Source organism: Rhinolophus ferrumequinum, chromosome 8 (genome assembly GCF_004115265.2).
Source record: "Rhinolophus ferrumequinum isolate MPI-CBG mRhiFer1 chromosome 8, mRhiFer1_v1.p, whole genome shotgun sequence".
NCBI lineage: Eukaryota > Metazoa > Chordata > Mammalia > Chiroptera > Rhinolophidae > Rhinolophus > Rhinolophus ferrumequinum.
Genome location: NC_046291.1, coordinates 71,749,780 through 71,767,248, shown reverse-complemented (window position 1 = coordinate 71,767,248; position 17,469 = coordinate 71,749,780). Strand labels below are relative to the sequence as shown.

The 17,469-nt window shown below is 38.6% G+C and overlaps 2 protein-coding genes across 6 annotated transcripts in view; one reads left to right on the top strand and one right to left on the bottom strand.

Annotated features, from left to right (window-relative positions):
- ACVR2A (activin A receptor type 2A) overlaps positions 1-13,063 on the top strand; it is an 80,946-nt gene extending 67,883 nt beyond the window's left edge. Inside the window, exons 8-13 of one of the 3 annotated variants that reach the window (XR_004423666.1) lie at positions 60-205; positions 1,946-2,060; positions 4,459-4,597; positions 7,618-7,748; positions 8,529-9,310; positions 11,370-13,058. Coding sequence is in view for 2 of the 3 variants with exons in the window: in XM_033112281.1 (XP_032968172.1) it covers positions 60-205; positions 1,946-2,060; positions 4,459-4,597; positions 7,618-7,748; positions 8,529-8,723 (726 nt within the window). In the remaining variant the exon portion in view is untranslated. Of the gene's footprint in view, positions 1-59; positions 206-1,945; positions 2,061-4,458; positions 4,598-7,617; positions 7,749-8,528 lie in introns of all 3 variants that reach the window. The other 2 variants (XM_033112281.1, XM_033112282.1) reach the window with 2 other exon arrangements.
- Positions 13,064-14,766: 1,703 nt separating this feature from the next.
- ORC4 (origin recognition complex subunit 4) overlaps positions 14,767-17,469 on the bottom strand; it is a 67,958-nt gene continuing 65,255 nt past the window's right edge. For all 3 annotated transcript variants that reach the window (XM_033113051.1, XM_033113050.1, XM_033113049.1), the window contains one exon: positions 14,767-15,339. In XM_033113051.1, the coding sequence (XP_032968942.1) occupies positions 15,151-15,339 (189 nt within the window). In that variant the 3' untranslated portion in view covers positions 14,767-15,150. The remainder of the gene's footprint in view (positions 15,340-17,469) is intronic.

The following is a 17,469-nucleotide window of genomic DNA, read 5'->3' as shown; positions in this document are numbered from 1 at the left end:
ATATACATACGGCTTTTGTCAAGAGCATAAGTTGTTTTTTCTTTCCCCCTTTTCTTTAGGGTTCACTGTCAGACTTTCTTAAGGCTAATGTGGTCTCTTGGAATGAATTGTGTCATATTGCAGAAACCATGGCTAGAGGACTGGCATATTTACATGAGGATATACCTGGCCTAAAAGATGGCCACAAACCCGCCATATCTCACAGGTAGAGCTAAATTTATATTATTTTCCCACGTAATTCAACATTTGTTTACTATTTAAACTTTTAATTCCTTGAACAAAATTTATTTCCCCCCTAATTATCTAATCATGCTGTAGGAGGCAGAATGATTTTCATTTGTTTTTCAAGTTAGTTTTGAGATTGGCCAGGAAGTGTTTTGGATAATGTATACATTAACATCATTAGCTTAATTGTTAGTCATCATTAGTTTAATTATCGACTTATGTTTTAATTAGTCTCATTTCTGAAAGCATGGTTAAGAATGAAAGTATTTTCTCTAAATCAAAAGAGAAAGAAATTTGTTTTACCTCAAAACATGATTTACTTCAAAGATGATTATAAGTGGGCATAAGGGGATATAATTAAGGAGACTTAGAATATCTTTTTTGCTTGTGTTTTGAATGACCACATGATCATTACCTGAGCTAAGGGGAAAGGAGGCATCATTTGAACAGTTGGCTTTTTTTCTGTGAAGAAATAGCCCTTGGACCTAACAGCTGCCATATACTCAGAAGAGAATATGTTCCCTTAAATGAGATTCAGTTTGCTGTTGTGTATTTAACTTCCTTGAACATGGGACCAGTTTGTCATCCTGTAGTATTCAATTTAAAGATGGGTGCTTTAAAAGTAGGTATAAACTGATTGATTTAACAGGTATTTAGTTGAGTGCCACTAGGTGTTGTTTTAGTTGCTGGGAGGCATTACTTTTAATCCAACTCTAATATAGATTCTGGTTTTGCAAAATGTAAATGACCTCCACCTCAGAAATAGCTCCTCTTCCTTCTCGCCTTCCTATGTACAGTCTGACTGCCTCTTCCTGGATTTTTACTCACCTCCCCCAGTCCTATAGGGAAATAATCCTTTGGAACCCCCAAAGGGTATTAGGAGTAGGGTCCCTAAAAATCTTTTGAGTCTAAACGTGATCGGTTTTGCAGCATTTGTGGGTGTCTCCCTGTGCCGCCTGTATCCCTTGGTCTCTGTTTGTGTATTCGTAAATGTAACCACTGCTCATGATGCAGATACATTTAGCTTGGGACAGTCGTCTCTTGGGTGAACCAGTTGAGGCTCGTGTGTAGAGCAGGATATCTGATTGCCTTAAAACGATTACTCTTTTCAGAAGACCAGATCTAACTGGAGCAGTATGTTCCTGGTGAAAATTTCTATCTGTTATACATTCCTACAGATGCCTTCTCTAACCAGGTTGATGACTATAAGAACCACTAAAATAAGGGACCCTTCTAAAATGTAGGCCTGTACCAACAGGCAGAAGGTCCCGATTCAGCTATTATTTGAAAATTCTGAAATTTTGTTTTTTTAAGTTCTGTTTCAATGGGATTTTCTAACTATAAACTCTGATATATCCTTATTTCTTAGAAAACTGAAATTATACGGTTGGTAGGTAAGAATAATGTAGACAACATGTAGCCTGGACAGTGTTTTTGGAATGGCGCCTCTTTACAAAATAATGTTATGGAAAGAATCCCTTCTTCTTGTCCACGTTATGAATAGGAGTTTGTTTCTGTACTCTTGTGCTTTAAGCCATATGGAGACTTTGCTTCAGCTTCTTTTTTCTCTCTCTCCCTTTTTCTGTGTTTCATACTGTCTAGTGACTGTTCTTTTATACCATACATAGCCTCCCTCTTTCCTACGTTCAGTGAAAAATCTTAAAAGATGTAACTTATTTAAACTTAAGTTGAATACTTTGTCTATCTTTCTTTCTGCAAGGGACATCAAAAGTAAAAATGTGCTGTTGAAAAACAATCTGACAGCTTGCATTGCTGACTTTGGGTTGGCGTTGAAGTTTGAGGCTGGCAAGTCTGCAGGTGATACCCACGGACAGGTGAGGATGGTGACTAAACTGGTAGGAAAAAGAATCTTGTCCTGTATTTTCTAAGCACGGCATACCTGGATTGAATTGGTCTAAAATTACTGTGGTGGTGATTTAAGTTGGCATCTACTATAAAAAACTCTCTTGAGAGTATTATGTTAAATTGGTTGAGGAAGACATTTTCATCTGATGGTTGAAGGACTGTGAGGACCTCAAGTGGTTTCTATCAAGCAGTTTCATAAAACAACCCAGACAGATGTCGTGGGATTCTGTTTTTAAAACGAATCAAAGAAGAATCCAACACAACTTAATAGACCTCATTCTTAGGGAGTTCTTACTATTAACTAAGTCTTTTCAACTTGTTAATTCTTTCACTATCTTAAGAGGAGTGGAAAAATAATCAGTCACTATTTATGTTACGGTGTAGTAAGAACTGCCCATTTTTCCAGACAACAGTTACAGCTTCCTGCTTCTTGGTCTTTATTGCTTCAGTAACTCTTTAGTTAACTTTATAGCTTTTCTCTGAATTCCCTCCAGCGTTCAGAGACTTGCAAAGCCCTGAGTGAGGAGCCTAAGTCTAGTCAGGGTCTGCATGGAGATCTCAGTAACAGTGACCTTTAATAAGGCCCAAGACAGCAAGAACATTATCCATACATACATTTTATTTTCAGCAACTGGGAGGCTAGGAAAGGTGTTTTCACTCCTGCAGATTACCTTTTAATCAGGAAAACCACCTTGACCTGCCCAGTGCCATTTTGTTACAAAGCCACATGACTTAGGCTATGGTGTGATCATTTCTTCATCTTTCAAATCATGGAAATTATTCAGTCATCTGATTTTCGGCTTCTTTTTTCCCAGTGTATCCTGTTGATTTCCAAGAATAGTTTTCAAAAAATCATAGCACAATAAATTTTTGCAATATTGACTAATGATTTAAGAATTTAGTTTGGAACAACAGTCAGCTGTCATAGTTCTAGAAAAGTTGACACTAAATGTATTTAGGAACAAAGGCAGTGTTGTGGAGAATATTACTGAGAGGGAGATTGTGTAGGAAGCTTATGGACAAACATCCGAGCTCATTGTATGATTAATTATCGTAAGACTAAAATTTGGGAGCAGGTCAATCCTTTGGTACCTCAGAGCCCTCCCCCTGGTTTTCTTAAGAAGAAATTTGGGACTCATTCCTCTCTTTTAATAACCTCACAATTGGGTTACATGATGAGGTGAAAATGACAACTTACATCAGTGGTCCTTGACTTTAGATTTCATGGACCAGAAAATATAAAAATGCGTATTATTAGACATTTTATATATTACACAATTGTACAATTAAAATAATTATTTAAAATAGCAAAAAAGTAGAGCTACTTTCCTTTTCTTTCTTTAAAGTGTTCTTACTAAATGAATTAAAAACTGGAACTTTAGGGTCTTAGTAACCTATTCTGATTTTTTTTTTTAAGCATTTCTGTAATATGTATATTTGCAGATAATTCCCCAACTTCTAGGCTGGAGATCAGAGTCACCTAGGGATGGAGGTTTGGGAAATACCAGTACCTGGGCCACTGCCTGAACCTGCCAGTACTCAAGTAATTGTGACGTGGCCAGCTATCTCGCAAAGTTTTTAATGTTGTTAGGTACCAACCAAAGCTGGCTGTACTAGCTGAGTAACCTGTGACACTACTGAGAAATACCAGTTTGTTAGGGACAGATATAAAGAAAGAACTCTTAAGACAAAATTCATAAAGAAATAAACACATAGACTTTGAACAAATAGAACTTTAAAAAGTTTATCCATCCCTTTTTGGCTAATTCTTTTTACATTTTGTATTGTTTATTAGTTTTTTTTTAATACAGAGAAAGAGAAAAAAGTATTTTTTTAAAAGATAACATTTCAAACAGTATGCAGAAGTAGTACAACTGAAAAGTATATACCTTTTTCTCTATTCCATACTTCTCCCCACAGCTATTGTTCAGTTTCTTGTGATCTCTTCCAGAAGGGGGAAAATTCTAAGCCTCTGCCAGCATAATGTTTGTTGATATATTTAAGTGAACCCAGAAAGATCTTAGTGTATATACTGCTTTGTTTCTTGCTGTTTCATCCTACACTATTTTTGGAAATCTTTCTCTGTCAGTCTTTAAAGACTTACCTCGTGTGTTTTAGGAGCTGCATCGTAAGTCCTCTGTATAATCGGGGCCCACTGACTGAGGCTTCCTCGCTTTCCTGTGTCTTGGCTGTTGTATTATTTGAAATGGAATACGATTCTGCTTGACCCTGTAACCTAGTGGTCATGATTTAGTTACCTTATCTGATTTTAGACCACATTTGCTTTTGATTCTTTTTACAAAATCATGAAATGTTAGTTCGTAAAGTTAATGAATGAGTGCTGTTTGCTTTCAACATCTTTTTCAGGTTGGTACCCGGAGGTATATGGCTCCAGAGGTATTAGAGGGTGCTATAAACTTCCAAAGGGATGCATTTTTGAGGATAGATATGTACGCCATGGGACTAGTCCTGTGGGAACTGGCTTCTCGCTGTACTGCTGCAGATGGTAAGGGAAAAATGTTTTTAAAAAAGATATATATGCCTACTACACATGTATGAAAAGGGATGGTTACACTCAGAAGTAATATTTTACAGTACTAGTCTTTTTTAAAAAGTAGACTTCAAGAGGTGGTAGCTTGAAGAGAATTAAGGAGGCAGGGCACAGAGGGTGGGCCACAGAGGGAAGTTACGGATGATGCATTGATCCTTCACCATTGCCAGATGTTTTGCTGGGCACTTCACATACCTTTAGCTTATTTCCCAAAACAACTTTGGAGGTAGCAATTATCTCAGTTTTACAGATGATGAGTTTGAGGCTCAAATATTAAGTAGAAATTGAGTAGCTTGCTTCTTTAGCCTCAAGGTGGGAAGTGGTGAAACCGATTTGAAACTGATCCATATATAGGAAGGGGGCTGCTACTTTTGGGGGATAGGGTTGTGTGGGTCCCACCCCCAGGTTCTAAAGTCAACCCTTGTGAAAGGGGTGCATGTGGATTTGGGGGCTTTGCCTCCCAGGACACGCATGATGCCAGCATGCACCTAACCAGCCAGACTGAGTGGCACAGGCTGTCCTCCGTGACACAGAACCGAGCACCCGGTTGGAGGGACCTCAGGTTACATTCTGACCCTTAAAGCCTTGCAAGTCTCTGATCCAAGGTAACCATTACTGTGAGCGTCACTAGCACAGCACCTTGGTCTGAGGGCTCCTGCTTGTTCTTGTCACGGGAACCCTTGTCCAAGTCCTGGAAGCATTTGCCCTGCTCGGCGGGCTGATCCTGGGCCTGCCGCTGTGCTCCAGGGGCTGGAAGCAGTGCCCTGGGGGCTCGGTGCCCCTCAGTTATAGGGGACTGCGAGGCAAGCTCCCTGGGAAACTCCCAGACAGATTCCATTGGCTTGACCTGTTGTTTTAAATTTTAATTTATAATCGCCTGAAAACTTCCAGTGGATTGTGCAACACCGTAGAAGAAATTGTGTTGAATATCTAAAAAGCTATAACCAGCTTAACCTAGGTTTGTAGGAATACTTTATTTCCCGAGTGCTCTCACAGCCACTCAGAATAGGACAGACTACCCCTGGTATGAAATCTGATTTGGGGTTCTTAGTAGAGTGAGCTCAGCAGTGAACAGCCGTTCATTCTTCCAAGATTGGGGGTTTGGCGTGGGAGGTATCCAGGACCTAAGGAAAAACCGGAGCAACTTGGATATAATTTAAGCTTAGAAGTCTATCGGAAGAAGAGTAAGCTGTTCAGTTATTTTGGCTCAAAGTGGAAGAGGAAGTACATTTATTATGTGCATTTTTAGAAGCAGAAGTAGGTCCGATAACAGATGTCATAGGAAAATATATTTCATAAGAACTTGATTACTAAGAACTCTCTAAAGCAAATCATTAGCGATGGTGTTAGGAGACACACAGAGCCCTGCCCTTAAATACAGTTTCTTTAAAGTGATAAATGTTTTCCTGGACTTAACTGTAGAGTAAGGTGAATGTGAGTTGTCTAGCCCAGTGTTTGGTACACAGGTGTTCAGTGAATGATTTTGGATGAATGTAGTACTGAGAAATGTAAGGGGGTGCAATGGGAGTTTAGAGTGAGAAGTTGCTTTGTTAGCAGGGAGGGATCACCAGGGAAGTTTCTGTGCAGAAAGATGGGTGTTGGAATTTCTTAAACGCCTGGTACGTGCTATGAAACAATTGCGAAGTCAGGTATTTCTGACTCAAGTTAGAAATTAGGGCAGAGGACAGTGTGAACGTTGCTAGAGTGAATGCTTCAAATTTGTTGCTGGCTAGTTGTTGATGGTGCAGTTCAGTGATAATCCAGCTTTAATATGCACACCAAAGAGTGGGAACCTTGTTACAATTCAGGTTCTGACTCAGTAGGTCTGGGTTGGGGCCTGATCCTTACATTCCTTACAAGCTGCTGCGCTGTGGACCACACTGAGCAGCAAGGGTTGGATAGCTGCCTGGGACTGTCAGTCCTGTCATTGGAAGCGGCCACCAGACTCGCTACCCAGGCACCACGCATGCTAACACTGGGGAGGGTGGTTAGATGGCCACCTTCATGACTCACTGTTTATGAGTATAACTTATGTTCTAGTCAAGAGTACTTGGTGCATCTCAAGAGCTTGTACAAGGTTTGTGTCTATATACAGACACTTCTGGTCCCTGAAATTGCTGATCAGTGACAGGTTTCTGTCAAGGGGAGACAGGACAGTGATTGATAGCACAGACTTCAGAGTCATTCAGAGATGGATTCCAATTCCAGCTCTACCACAACAGCCAAATGCCCTTGTGCAAATTACAGAACTTTTCTGAGCTTCTTATATGTAAAACAGAGGTAATGCCGCCTTCAATCTGCGAAGATGAAATGGAATAATACACATAAAGTTCCTGGTCAGGAGAAATGCTCATTAAATACGTTATTAACGCCTAACTGCATTTTCCTGTTTGAGTCGGCCTAAGAAAAGAGGAATCATTTATATTATTGAATAAGTCTTGCTTGTCTGTGAAGGCACATTCTGACTTCTTGGGAACCCTGTTTGGAGAGTGCATTCATGATTTTAAAACAACTAAATGTATTTTTGTCAACTCTTGTGAGGGCAGAGGTGTGACTGAGGTATATAATTCCTTACGTGGAGAGTGTTGGGGGTTTGAGTGTTTCATAGATTCAAGATGGTTGTAACAGACTGAACCCAGAGTCTTCAGAGATGGAAGCAGCACTGATTGTAGTCTGATCAGAATTGCAAGAGTGGGTACCTTAAAGGGACACTGTGGTTCCCTACGTCCTAGAGGCAGATAGCCATTCCTTACAGCAGATAAGCCAGCTCCTTACACAGCCCTTAGCAGGTTTACTTACATGCCACATCACAGACGTTTAGATTTCCCCTAATTTAGAGTTTGGGTCACACTGTAGTTTAAGTCCATCATTATAGCAAGTAACAATTGGGAAAAGGTGATAGAGCGTTTTAGAAAGTTTGTTCCAGTTTGGAAGTCATGCAGATCTGAATTAAAATGATTTTTTTAATATTTCAGGACCTGTAGATGAGTATATGTTGCCATTTGAGGAGGAAATTGGCCAGCATCCATCTCTTGAAGACATGCAGGAAGTTGTTGTACATAAAAAAAAGAGGCCTGTTTTAAGAGATTACTGGCAGAAACATGCTGTAAGTTACAGAGTTAGCTTTTCACTTGAAATTCCAATAAAATGCTTTTCAGGGAATGATTTATATCTCTGCACATTTCTCTTCTGGGAGCATTTTCTGGGGAGGCGATCTCCTGTACTAGTTGTAGAAACAACAGAATTAGGGCTGTTTGTATATTCATGAGGGAGACAGTGAAATCACGGCCGCCCAGCGCTCCTCTCTGGTCCCGGGCACAGGAGTATGTCTCCTGTTTGGAAAGCTTCCCAGGGAAGGGAGTGCATGGCTGAGCCTGCGGGTACTTGTGTAACCTTGCTGATGACCACCTTCCCAAATGATGCCCTTTTCAAAAGCAAAACACCTAGTGTTTTCCTCTCTGTGGGAGTTTATTTCAACCTTTTGATACTGGGTTGGAAGATTTTCAAGTTCATTAGGAGGCTCTAAAACTAGAGACTAGGTAGGTGAAGAATGGAACAGTATTGCCCCGAGGATTTTGGTCTAGATAGAACTAGAAACATGGATAAAACCAGGTAGAGAATCCTCAAGGATAGCTTTCTAACCTTTCGTTGCAAGATAGAAATGCCGATTTACCTAAATAACAAAACTTGGTAGACCTCCTTTAGCCTTGGTTTTGAATCCATTTCAAGAGTTAGCACTGAAATGTTTTATGAGCCATGGGTAGGGATTTTGGGAATTAAAGAGATGAATCACCCGTCATGCGTCTCCAGTGCCCCACACACCTTGCTTTCTTGCTAATAGAAAACATAAATAAGCTGTAGTGTTTGAATATGTTTTCTTTTCTAGGGGATGGCAATGCTCTGTGAGACGATAGAGGAGTGCTGGGACCACGACGCAGAAGCCAGGCTGTCAGCGGGGTGTGTAGGGGAAAGAATTACGCAGATGCAGAGACTAACAAATATCATTACCACAGAGGACATTGTCACAGTGGTCACAATGGTGACAAATGTTGACTTTCCTCCCAAAGAATCCAGTCTATGATGGTTGCACCATGTGTACACACTGAGAAACAGGACTCTGGACTGGAGCTGCTGAGCTACCGGAACTGCTTACAGTTTATTTTCTGTGCGAGATGAGCAGGACGTCTCCTGGACGTGTCGGAAAGAAGGCCCTCGTTTAAAACTGTGGCTCGGGGACTTCCGGCATGGCCTGAGCAGAGACGTGAAGGACACGAGACTCAGAGAAACGCTGCAAACTCAATAAAGAAACTTTTGAAGACGTGTACATGAAGAATGTGGCCCTCTCCAAATCAAGCATCTTTGGACATGGCTAATCAAGTGTTTGAAAACTGACTTCAGATTTCTTAATGTCTGTCAGAAGACACTAATTCCTTAAATGAACTACTGCTATTTTTTTTTTAAATCAAAAACTTTTCATTTCAGATTTTAAAAAGGGTAACTTGTTTTTATTGCATTTGCTGTTGTGTTTCTATAAATGACTATTGTAATGCCAATATGACACAGCTTGTGAATGTTTAGTGTGCTGCTGTTCTGTGTACAGAAACAAAGTCATCAAAGTGGGGTACAGTGAAGAGGCTTCCAAGCATTACTTTAACCTCCCTCAACAAGGTATACCTCAGTTCCACGGTTGCTAAATTATATAATTGAAAACACTAACAAAATTTGAATAATAAATTGATCCATGTTTTGTAACAAGGTATTACAAATTCACTGTGTTGTTTAAGAAAAAAAGGTAAGCTATGCTTAGTGCCAACAGTAAGTGGCCATTCGTAAAGCAGTGTTTTCGCTTTTCTTGTGCTAGCTTGTAATTTAAGGGGGAAAAAAAGTGCTGTTCCTTTGAAATGAAAAAATGGTGTCATTTTTCCCTTCTTCCCATGTTTTAAAGCTTCATCTTCTATCCAGTTCCCAAAATATTGCATACTTACCTAAGTATTTTTTTTTTAAGGTGTGCTGTGTTTGGGGAATATTTGAAAATTTAAAGCATGATTTAAAATTTTTTAAGTGAGCTGTGACACTGGAAAGCTCTTCATTTTTATTTTAAAATAGATTTTTTTATTTATATATGTAAAATTGTAGTGTATTTCTTTTCACCAAACAGTGTGTGGGACATTCTTTATCACTGTTTTAGAATCACCTCAGGAAGTGTCATTACCCAGAATTCCTCACTCTCTGCTTCGAGACTTGTAACTTTATCACCATATTTCTGCTTGGTGCCATCTTGTCAGAGTAATATTTGATGTCTGTGATATGTAAAGAATTATCCTAGGATAGAGACTATAAATTTTAAGCACAGATTTCAGATGTTACTGCTTTAAAACAAATCAGGGATAACAAGTGAAACTGGTAACTTAAAATATGCAATGACATTTAGAGGTAACCAATGTTGATGTAAGTAACATAGCCTAGCCTCCTCCTGCAAATTGCTTTACCAACTAACTCTGATACTAATTTAGGATAGTTCATGCCTTATCCTTGATAAGAAAATGGAACTGATGTAGGTAGGCGCCAAAGTGCTTTTCAAAACATTAGAATATAATTGGATTCTTCCTCAAATTTATACAGGCCAAAGTAAGACATTAATTTCCTGAATTTCTAGATTACTGACCAACAAATAGCCAGTATTATGCTATGGACTTTTGTCAGGTCATTTTAAAATCCACACATTAATTTTATAAAAGACTTTTTTACACGTCACTATTAGGAGCTCAGCTCACTGTGAATGTGTTCTCTTCAAATGGCTATTCAATCACACCGTACACTACATTTTACATATAATATGCACTTAATCTCTGGGAATAATAAATTATATTATTTATAAAGAATACATAGGTCAACAGACTCTAAGCAGGGAGGGAAAGAAGAGTAATAGCATTCTTAATCTGTGTGCCACACACCATCCAGAATGTGCTCTTGGTTATAGTATGTGCCCAAGTTGTCACTAGTCCTAAGAATTCCCATTTCAATGTTGAATTCACCTCTTTATTTCAAAATACTTGGCCTCTCAATTTCTTGATTTGGTTTTGCTTCCACTTTGAAACTAACCAAGAAGGGAAAATAATGAGACTGTTCATACATAAAAATGGTTAATCTCCTGAAACTAATTTCTACCTGTTCTAAACATTTAATCCTCTTTTTAAAAGTTGAAAAGAAACAAAACAAATACAAGGAATATTATGATGAATATTTGGCTTATGTGAGCACTAGAGATAAATTTTCTAAGACCAGTTATTCACAAGATAAAATTCTTCTCCGTGTTAGAAAACATTTTTAGAAATCTGGGTATTATACTTAACTCTAGCTAACCGATTTTAAAACTTGTATCCTTTTGAGAACTGTATTAATGGACAGTTTTTATAAGCAGTTAAATAAGAATGTTCCAGTGACTACCTGTCCTGATATCTAGTCTTGTTAAAACTTTCTTTTGCAGGGCATTTCATGTTTGGTTTACAGTCAGTGCAGAGTGGGCAAGTTAACAAAAAGTTTGAGCTAGGGATACTGAAAAAAAGAAAAATCACAAGAATGAGTAACATGACTTTATTCTGGGGTAAACTGAGACCCCAATAATTTTTTTTTCCTCATGTGTATGGTGCTCCTCATGATTCGTCTTGTATTTTGCCTGACACCCATCAGAACTGCTGCTCTAACTTACACTCTTTACCTTGCCCAGGTCTCCGTCTAAGGAATGAATGCTTTCTGATCAACTGCCATAGGACTGATGGATTAACCAGTGTTTGGCTTTATTCGAAATCTATGCCCTGCACAGCTCTTGTATGTATTTTAGATGCTAGGAAGTTTTTAGCATGTGATGTGTGTGATTCTTGTTTGAATGTTTATTACAGGTACCTTGTGAATTCTAGAACAGAGACTGTGCCTCACAATTGTTGGTCCCATGAATTATCTTTCATGGTGATGTTGTGAAAATACAATCAGGAAAAAAATCCCACCAATTTTGGAATTTAAAATAGAATCATCTATCATGAAATTAAAAAATAATCTCTTCTCCCTTTCCTCACCCCTACAATAACAAACAGCTACATTTAAGTAAAACACGGGGGGTAGGGGGAAGAAAACCCTGGCCACATGATACTTTGGTGGAATAAACTGATTACTGTTATAAAAAAATGCTTCACCACAGATATTTTCCAGTTTCTCTTTTTTACCTTTCTAAAAAATTACTTTTTAGGAACATTTGGTATAATGTGCATAAAATTATTTACTGATTTATGGGCAAAATGATACAAGTAGCATCTTGATTGAACATCATTTACCTCAGATATTCAACCAGCAGTACATTTTTTATGCAGTCTCAACCCATATCCTATTTGTTACCTCTCAAAATATTGGAAAGCAATTATTTTAGCTTTACTCTGTATTTCTTGTCAGTGTTTTGGGCACAGGTTGTTGTACTACTGTCAAATTGTACTTGCTCTTTTTTTCTGCAAGTATTTAACAAAAAGCTAAAAAAAAAAAAAAAAAAAAACCCCATAAAACCCCACCTTGGATAAGTGATTGTTAAATATTGTACAAATAAAATGTATGCTATCCCCATTCCATCCCCAAGTTAAATAAAAAAATGAACATGGTATGATTTGCATATGCAGTTTTTCTTTAGCTGTGTGAAGTCTCGAGGGGAATAGTAGTAGCTTTGAAATCTACAGTGAGGCTTTCACGTTGAGATTTACAAAAATGGGGATGTGGTGAAAGAAGGGAGTTTGTCAATTGTGGCAGTTCCCTTCTTTGTTGTCTAAGCAGATTGTCGTCCCACTAAAGTAGGTATGTTGGTCCTGCCAACATGGGAAGCCAGTGTCTGGCTGGCATCAGCTACGTTGTCTTTTCATACGGAACTAGGAAACTATGGCTTAGGGAATAGTCATCAAAGATATAAACTATATTTCCAGTTTTGTAACTCGTTTACCAATTGGATGAAGAATTGTGGTATTTTCACTTAAGCTAATCAACTGATCCTCAAGGAGGCTAGCTTCCATTTACACATTTATGTTGCGCGAGTTTTGTATAACCCGTCCTTTCAAAGAAAACAGGTGGAAAAGCCCTACATTGTCACATGGAGTGACCCAGTTCACACCAATGGATTCTCAATTTTTTTAGGTTAAGGTGAAGGAAGGGGCAACACTTACGTTATGATAGTTTGGAAGAACCTGCATTGCCTTCTAAACCAAATGAAAATGCAAACCATGGTGGGATCTGCATGGAATCTACAGGGATGGTTTTCCACAGGGTGCTCTGCAAAACGGCTTCTTCAGGACGCTAACAGATAGCACATTCTCAGCATGTATAGCCTTATGACACAGGACATCTGGACCAACAGGTTTTAATTCCTCAGAGCTATTCACATGCATGTGAATTGGAAAGGTGGTTTGCTTTTTAAAAAATCAGTAAGATCCTGTTTTGGGTGGGGCGGAGGGAGGGATGGCACGAGTGAACAGTGCACTGACGCCTCTAACACGCTTCCTCAGTTCCAGTCTGAGCATCCGAGGAGGCCACAGGTGTTTGCCTGCTGTTCAAAGGCTCCAGTTCTCCTCTAGTAAATGAAGAAGATACCTTTATGCCATATTCGTTTACATTATTCTCTAATGCTTTTTAGTAGGGCTTTTCAGATTTGGTTCTTTTGTTGATGATGGTTTAAGAATTTAAGAAATGAAGTTACTTTAAAAATTTTGTAAATACATTTAGCTTCTTTGTATTAGCAGGGAAAGGGGAAGAGCCACATCCCTCTTGCCCTCAAAGAGTGCCACTGGGATGTAGACGTGTGTGTCATTTGCATGCCTTTTGCTAACCTCTTTTTTTCTAATTTGCTTTCTGTTTCACTGAAAATGAAAACCTAGCTTGCGACTTCGTTTTTCAATCTGTAACCTGGATGTTGATGGATCTTCTGAAGCTCACATGTAGCCGGGGAGGCAGATAAGGACTCTCAGCCTTTAGGGCATTTTAACTTAATAACAATTTGTAATCTTCAAGTCAGCTCTTTAGGTGCTTATGTGGTCAGTGCCTTAAAATAGTTTAGAAAAAATTTTTAAATGGACAATTTTAGCTCAAGGGTAAAATCCTTGCTTCTAGTAACAGTGATGCTACCATGCTAAGTATTTTAGTAAAATATCCCCTAAAAATCTGTAAAGTATCGCATAACACCAGTATGAAGCCTGAGGTTTTATGAGATTGCTGAAAAGTAAATGACAGTGATCTGAAGACTTAAAGGTCAGGGAAGGGAGGCTGCATATACAAAAGAATACGTCGTAACCACCGAAAACCTACTTTTATGTACATATATTTTACATCCGATACTTCTGAAAACCAGATAAATCACTTCTTAGCGCATACTTTAAGAAACACACGGTAAGGAACCCATTACTGAATCAGGTCTTAATAACGGGCTTTTGAACCAGGGTCTGTCAGTCATTCTCTACCTGTGTGATTCTGGACAATGCCACTGTTAGTTTTCTCATCTGTAAAGAACAATAAATAAATATGGCCTCTGACAGTTACAAGAATTATAAACTGCACAAGGATAGGGACTGTCTTTTGTAAACCTTCCATGAAACAGGCAATCAAATAATCTTGAATGAAGTCACTAACATGTAATAAATGCTTATATATTTCACTTTAAGCATGTACCTGTATTAGTTTATGGATTCCTGAATTTATAATGTGATACTTTAGCTGAAATTTCTGCATTTCTCTTAGGGATTTACTTTTTGATACAAATAATAGATTTGGTTAACACTGAAAACATTTCCTATTTTATTTGTGGGAGTGGTTTTCAGGAATTTCTTAAAGTTCTTGAAGACAAATTCTGATGTTTTTGGCCTCAAATAAAGACCAAAAATCTGTGTTTAAACCCTTCAAGGGATTCTTCTGTAGATGGAGTAAGTACCATATTTTGAAAAGCTGGAAGAAAATGTCCAAACTTTTGGCCATCTTCTGGCCAAACTGGTCTCTTAAACTAGAAGACTTGGGTCTGGAATAGAATCCAGAATTTCCATGGGTACAGAGAAAAAAAAAAAGCAGCACGTTCCACTGGACCAAAAGAATACTCATTACACCTCAACTCTTAACCACTGTTTCTTTACTGTTTTGTTTAAGGTCTGTAAAGACATCTGGCTGCTGGGTTGACATGAACTTTTCAAATGTAACACATAAATCCTTTACAACTGTTAAATAGGCATATGGGTCAATCCCTATAAAACTGTCACATTTATTTTTTTGAACTTCTACAACATAGTCTCAATTACTGGAATCATAAATCACATAACCGCTTATGATTTAAAGGCATGATACAGCCAAGAATACTACATGTGTAACAGTCCCCCATAAATAAAAAAATACATGTTTATAAACGTAAGAAAATGCAGTAACATAGCTTGTTCAAGGACAACAGCTTTTAGTTTAGAGAAGTTTGCCTGACACTCGGTAACTGAAGCCAGAGGTTACACTCATAACCAGCTCAGGGAGGACGTTGCCCACTGCCTAACATCCGTAGGGCAGTTGGGGTACTTCTGCAGGGCATTCATAATCTGAGTGTTATCCAAAAGTAGTTTCATCAGCTGGTACTCTCTCTGTGCATTTGCTGAAGTTCTTTCCATGGGCCTTATTAATTCTAACTGTTGTAAATGTTCAAAAGCCTGAAAGAGGAAAGAAATCGTTTAGCTTCGATATGGGAAGTAAAGTAACAACATTAACCCAGGAAACTGTTAAGGTTTTGGTCAGTTGTGGGATAGAATCCCAGGAAACAAACGTAAGAGAAATCAATAGGCTTCAAAAACAATTCTCATCAACCTTATAAAACTTCACATACCAGGTAGAGTTGTGTCAATATACAATCATCTGTCGCCACACTGCTGAATGTGAACGGCAAAGTCTGATCCAGTCTGCACAATACAATTCGGTTCCTATCTCATTCTGTATCCTAACTCCTCCTAGTGCTTCAGTTAACGAAGGGTTTCCAGTTCTCTGTAAAATCCTAAGGTCTATAAGACCAGTACTTTTTGACTCATTACCTAGGTTACTCAAATTTGCATTTACGTTTTGTTTCCACCTTTGTAAAGGCTTTACTGTGTAAACATTTAATAGAGCTGCAAATAAGGAGGCAGGAAAGACCTAGGAGTACACCAAGCCTAGTCAGCTGATCCTATAAATAACTGACACAGAATGGCAGCAGGAGGGGAGAAGACAGTCTCCTGTTTCCCTAAAAAGTCTGACGGAAGCAGCCACAACCTGTCCAAAAGTCTTTCTTCCACCTTTCCCACCTTAACAGGGCTCTTGACTGTCCTCTTCCTTTTACCTCTAATACTCACATTATTATGTCTTTTTTAACCTTGAGTATTGATTTAGGTGTTTTATTAGTGTATGAAAAAAGAAATCATTAAATTCTACACTAACCATTAAATATTGACACACTGAAATAGATTCCTGAGCTTTTTATTCTTACAGCCTCATCGTGAAAAATATTATTGTGATATATTCTTTACGTATCATAAAAATTCTGATGAAAAGAGAAATAAATAGCTCAGACACCATTCATTTCTGAAAATGAGAAATACCAGAGGCTGCAGGCTGAATAAAATTGAAGAGATTTAAAATATTTCTAGACAGCAAAAATTCTCTTATATAAAATGTAGAAACTTGTAAGAATGTAAGTGCTCAGGTAACCCTTCCCCACACACAACTCCCACGAAGTATGACAGTCAGACAGACAGGGACGTTAAAGGGGAGGGGGACCATTAAGTATGTTAAATACTCTCCATTGTTTTGAAGAAACAGCAATGCTTCTGTGGGGACAGAGCCCCAGAGAGCAGTTTCCAGGCTCTCGGCCTCATGTGGAAAGGTGCTGGCTCAGGTGGTGAATGGCCATCAGCTGTAACCGGTTAGCCATTAATTAGCCTCTGATATAACTGCTGTGGCTGAGCTAGCAAGCGCGGAGTGTGGATTACGGACAGGGAGGCGGAGTGCAGTGAGGTTGGTTGGCAGAAAAGCGGAGGGCGGACTGTGCATCGTGTTGCTCCTGCTTCCTGTGGCTCCAACCCAGCCGCCAGCGAGACTATAGTGGTATGACTCCCCTACCTATGGCTCCGTGGGTGTTCCTTTTTGGCCTCACCATGTCCTGCGTTCTTATGTGGGGAGCGGGACCAGAGACCCCGCAGGCCATCCTGCATGACAGTCTCGTACTCTCATTTTTTGGTTGCTACAAGAAAAATTCTGACTACTAGGGTCTATAAGGAATGCTAATAGGCATATGGGTCCACTGCTTTAACAAAAAAACAAAGACGTTTCTTCCCATAAGGTCCTCTAGAGCCATTCTGGCCAATGGTAACCACTAGCCACACAGGCAGACTGAGCGTTTCAAATGTGGGACTCAATTTTTAATTTAATTTTTATTACGTTTAATTTAAAAACTATACTTGATTCAATTAGAAAATTTTAAGTATGTTTGGAACAATTTCAAAATCTACTTCTTCAGCTAAAAAAATGTATCACATCTAAAGAACAAGTATTTCCATGAATATTTAGTGAATTAAGATGTGCTTTGGTTATAGACACACACTGAATTTCAAAAACTAAACACAAATGAAAAAAAAGGAAAACACTTCTCTAATAATTTTCTATACTGAGTATAGATTAAAATGTTTTTGGTGTATTAGATTAAATAACATTCATTATCAAAGATAATGTCACCTTTTTTTTTTGGTTGTATGTGCCTCACATATTTCTAGTGGACAATGATACACTAGCATGAAGTTCCTCAAGTTTCAAAA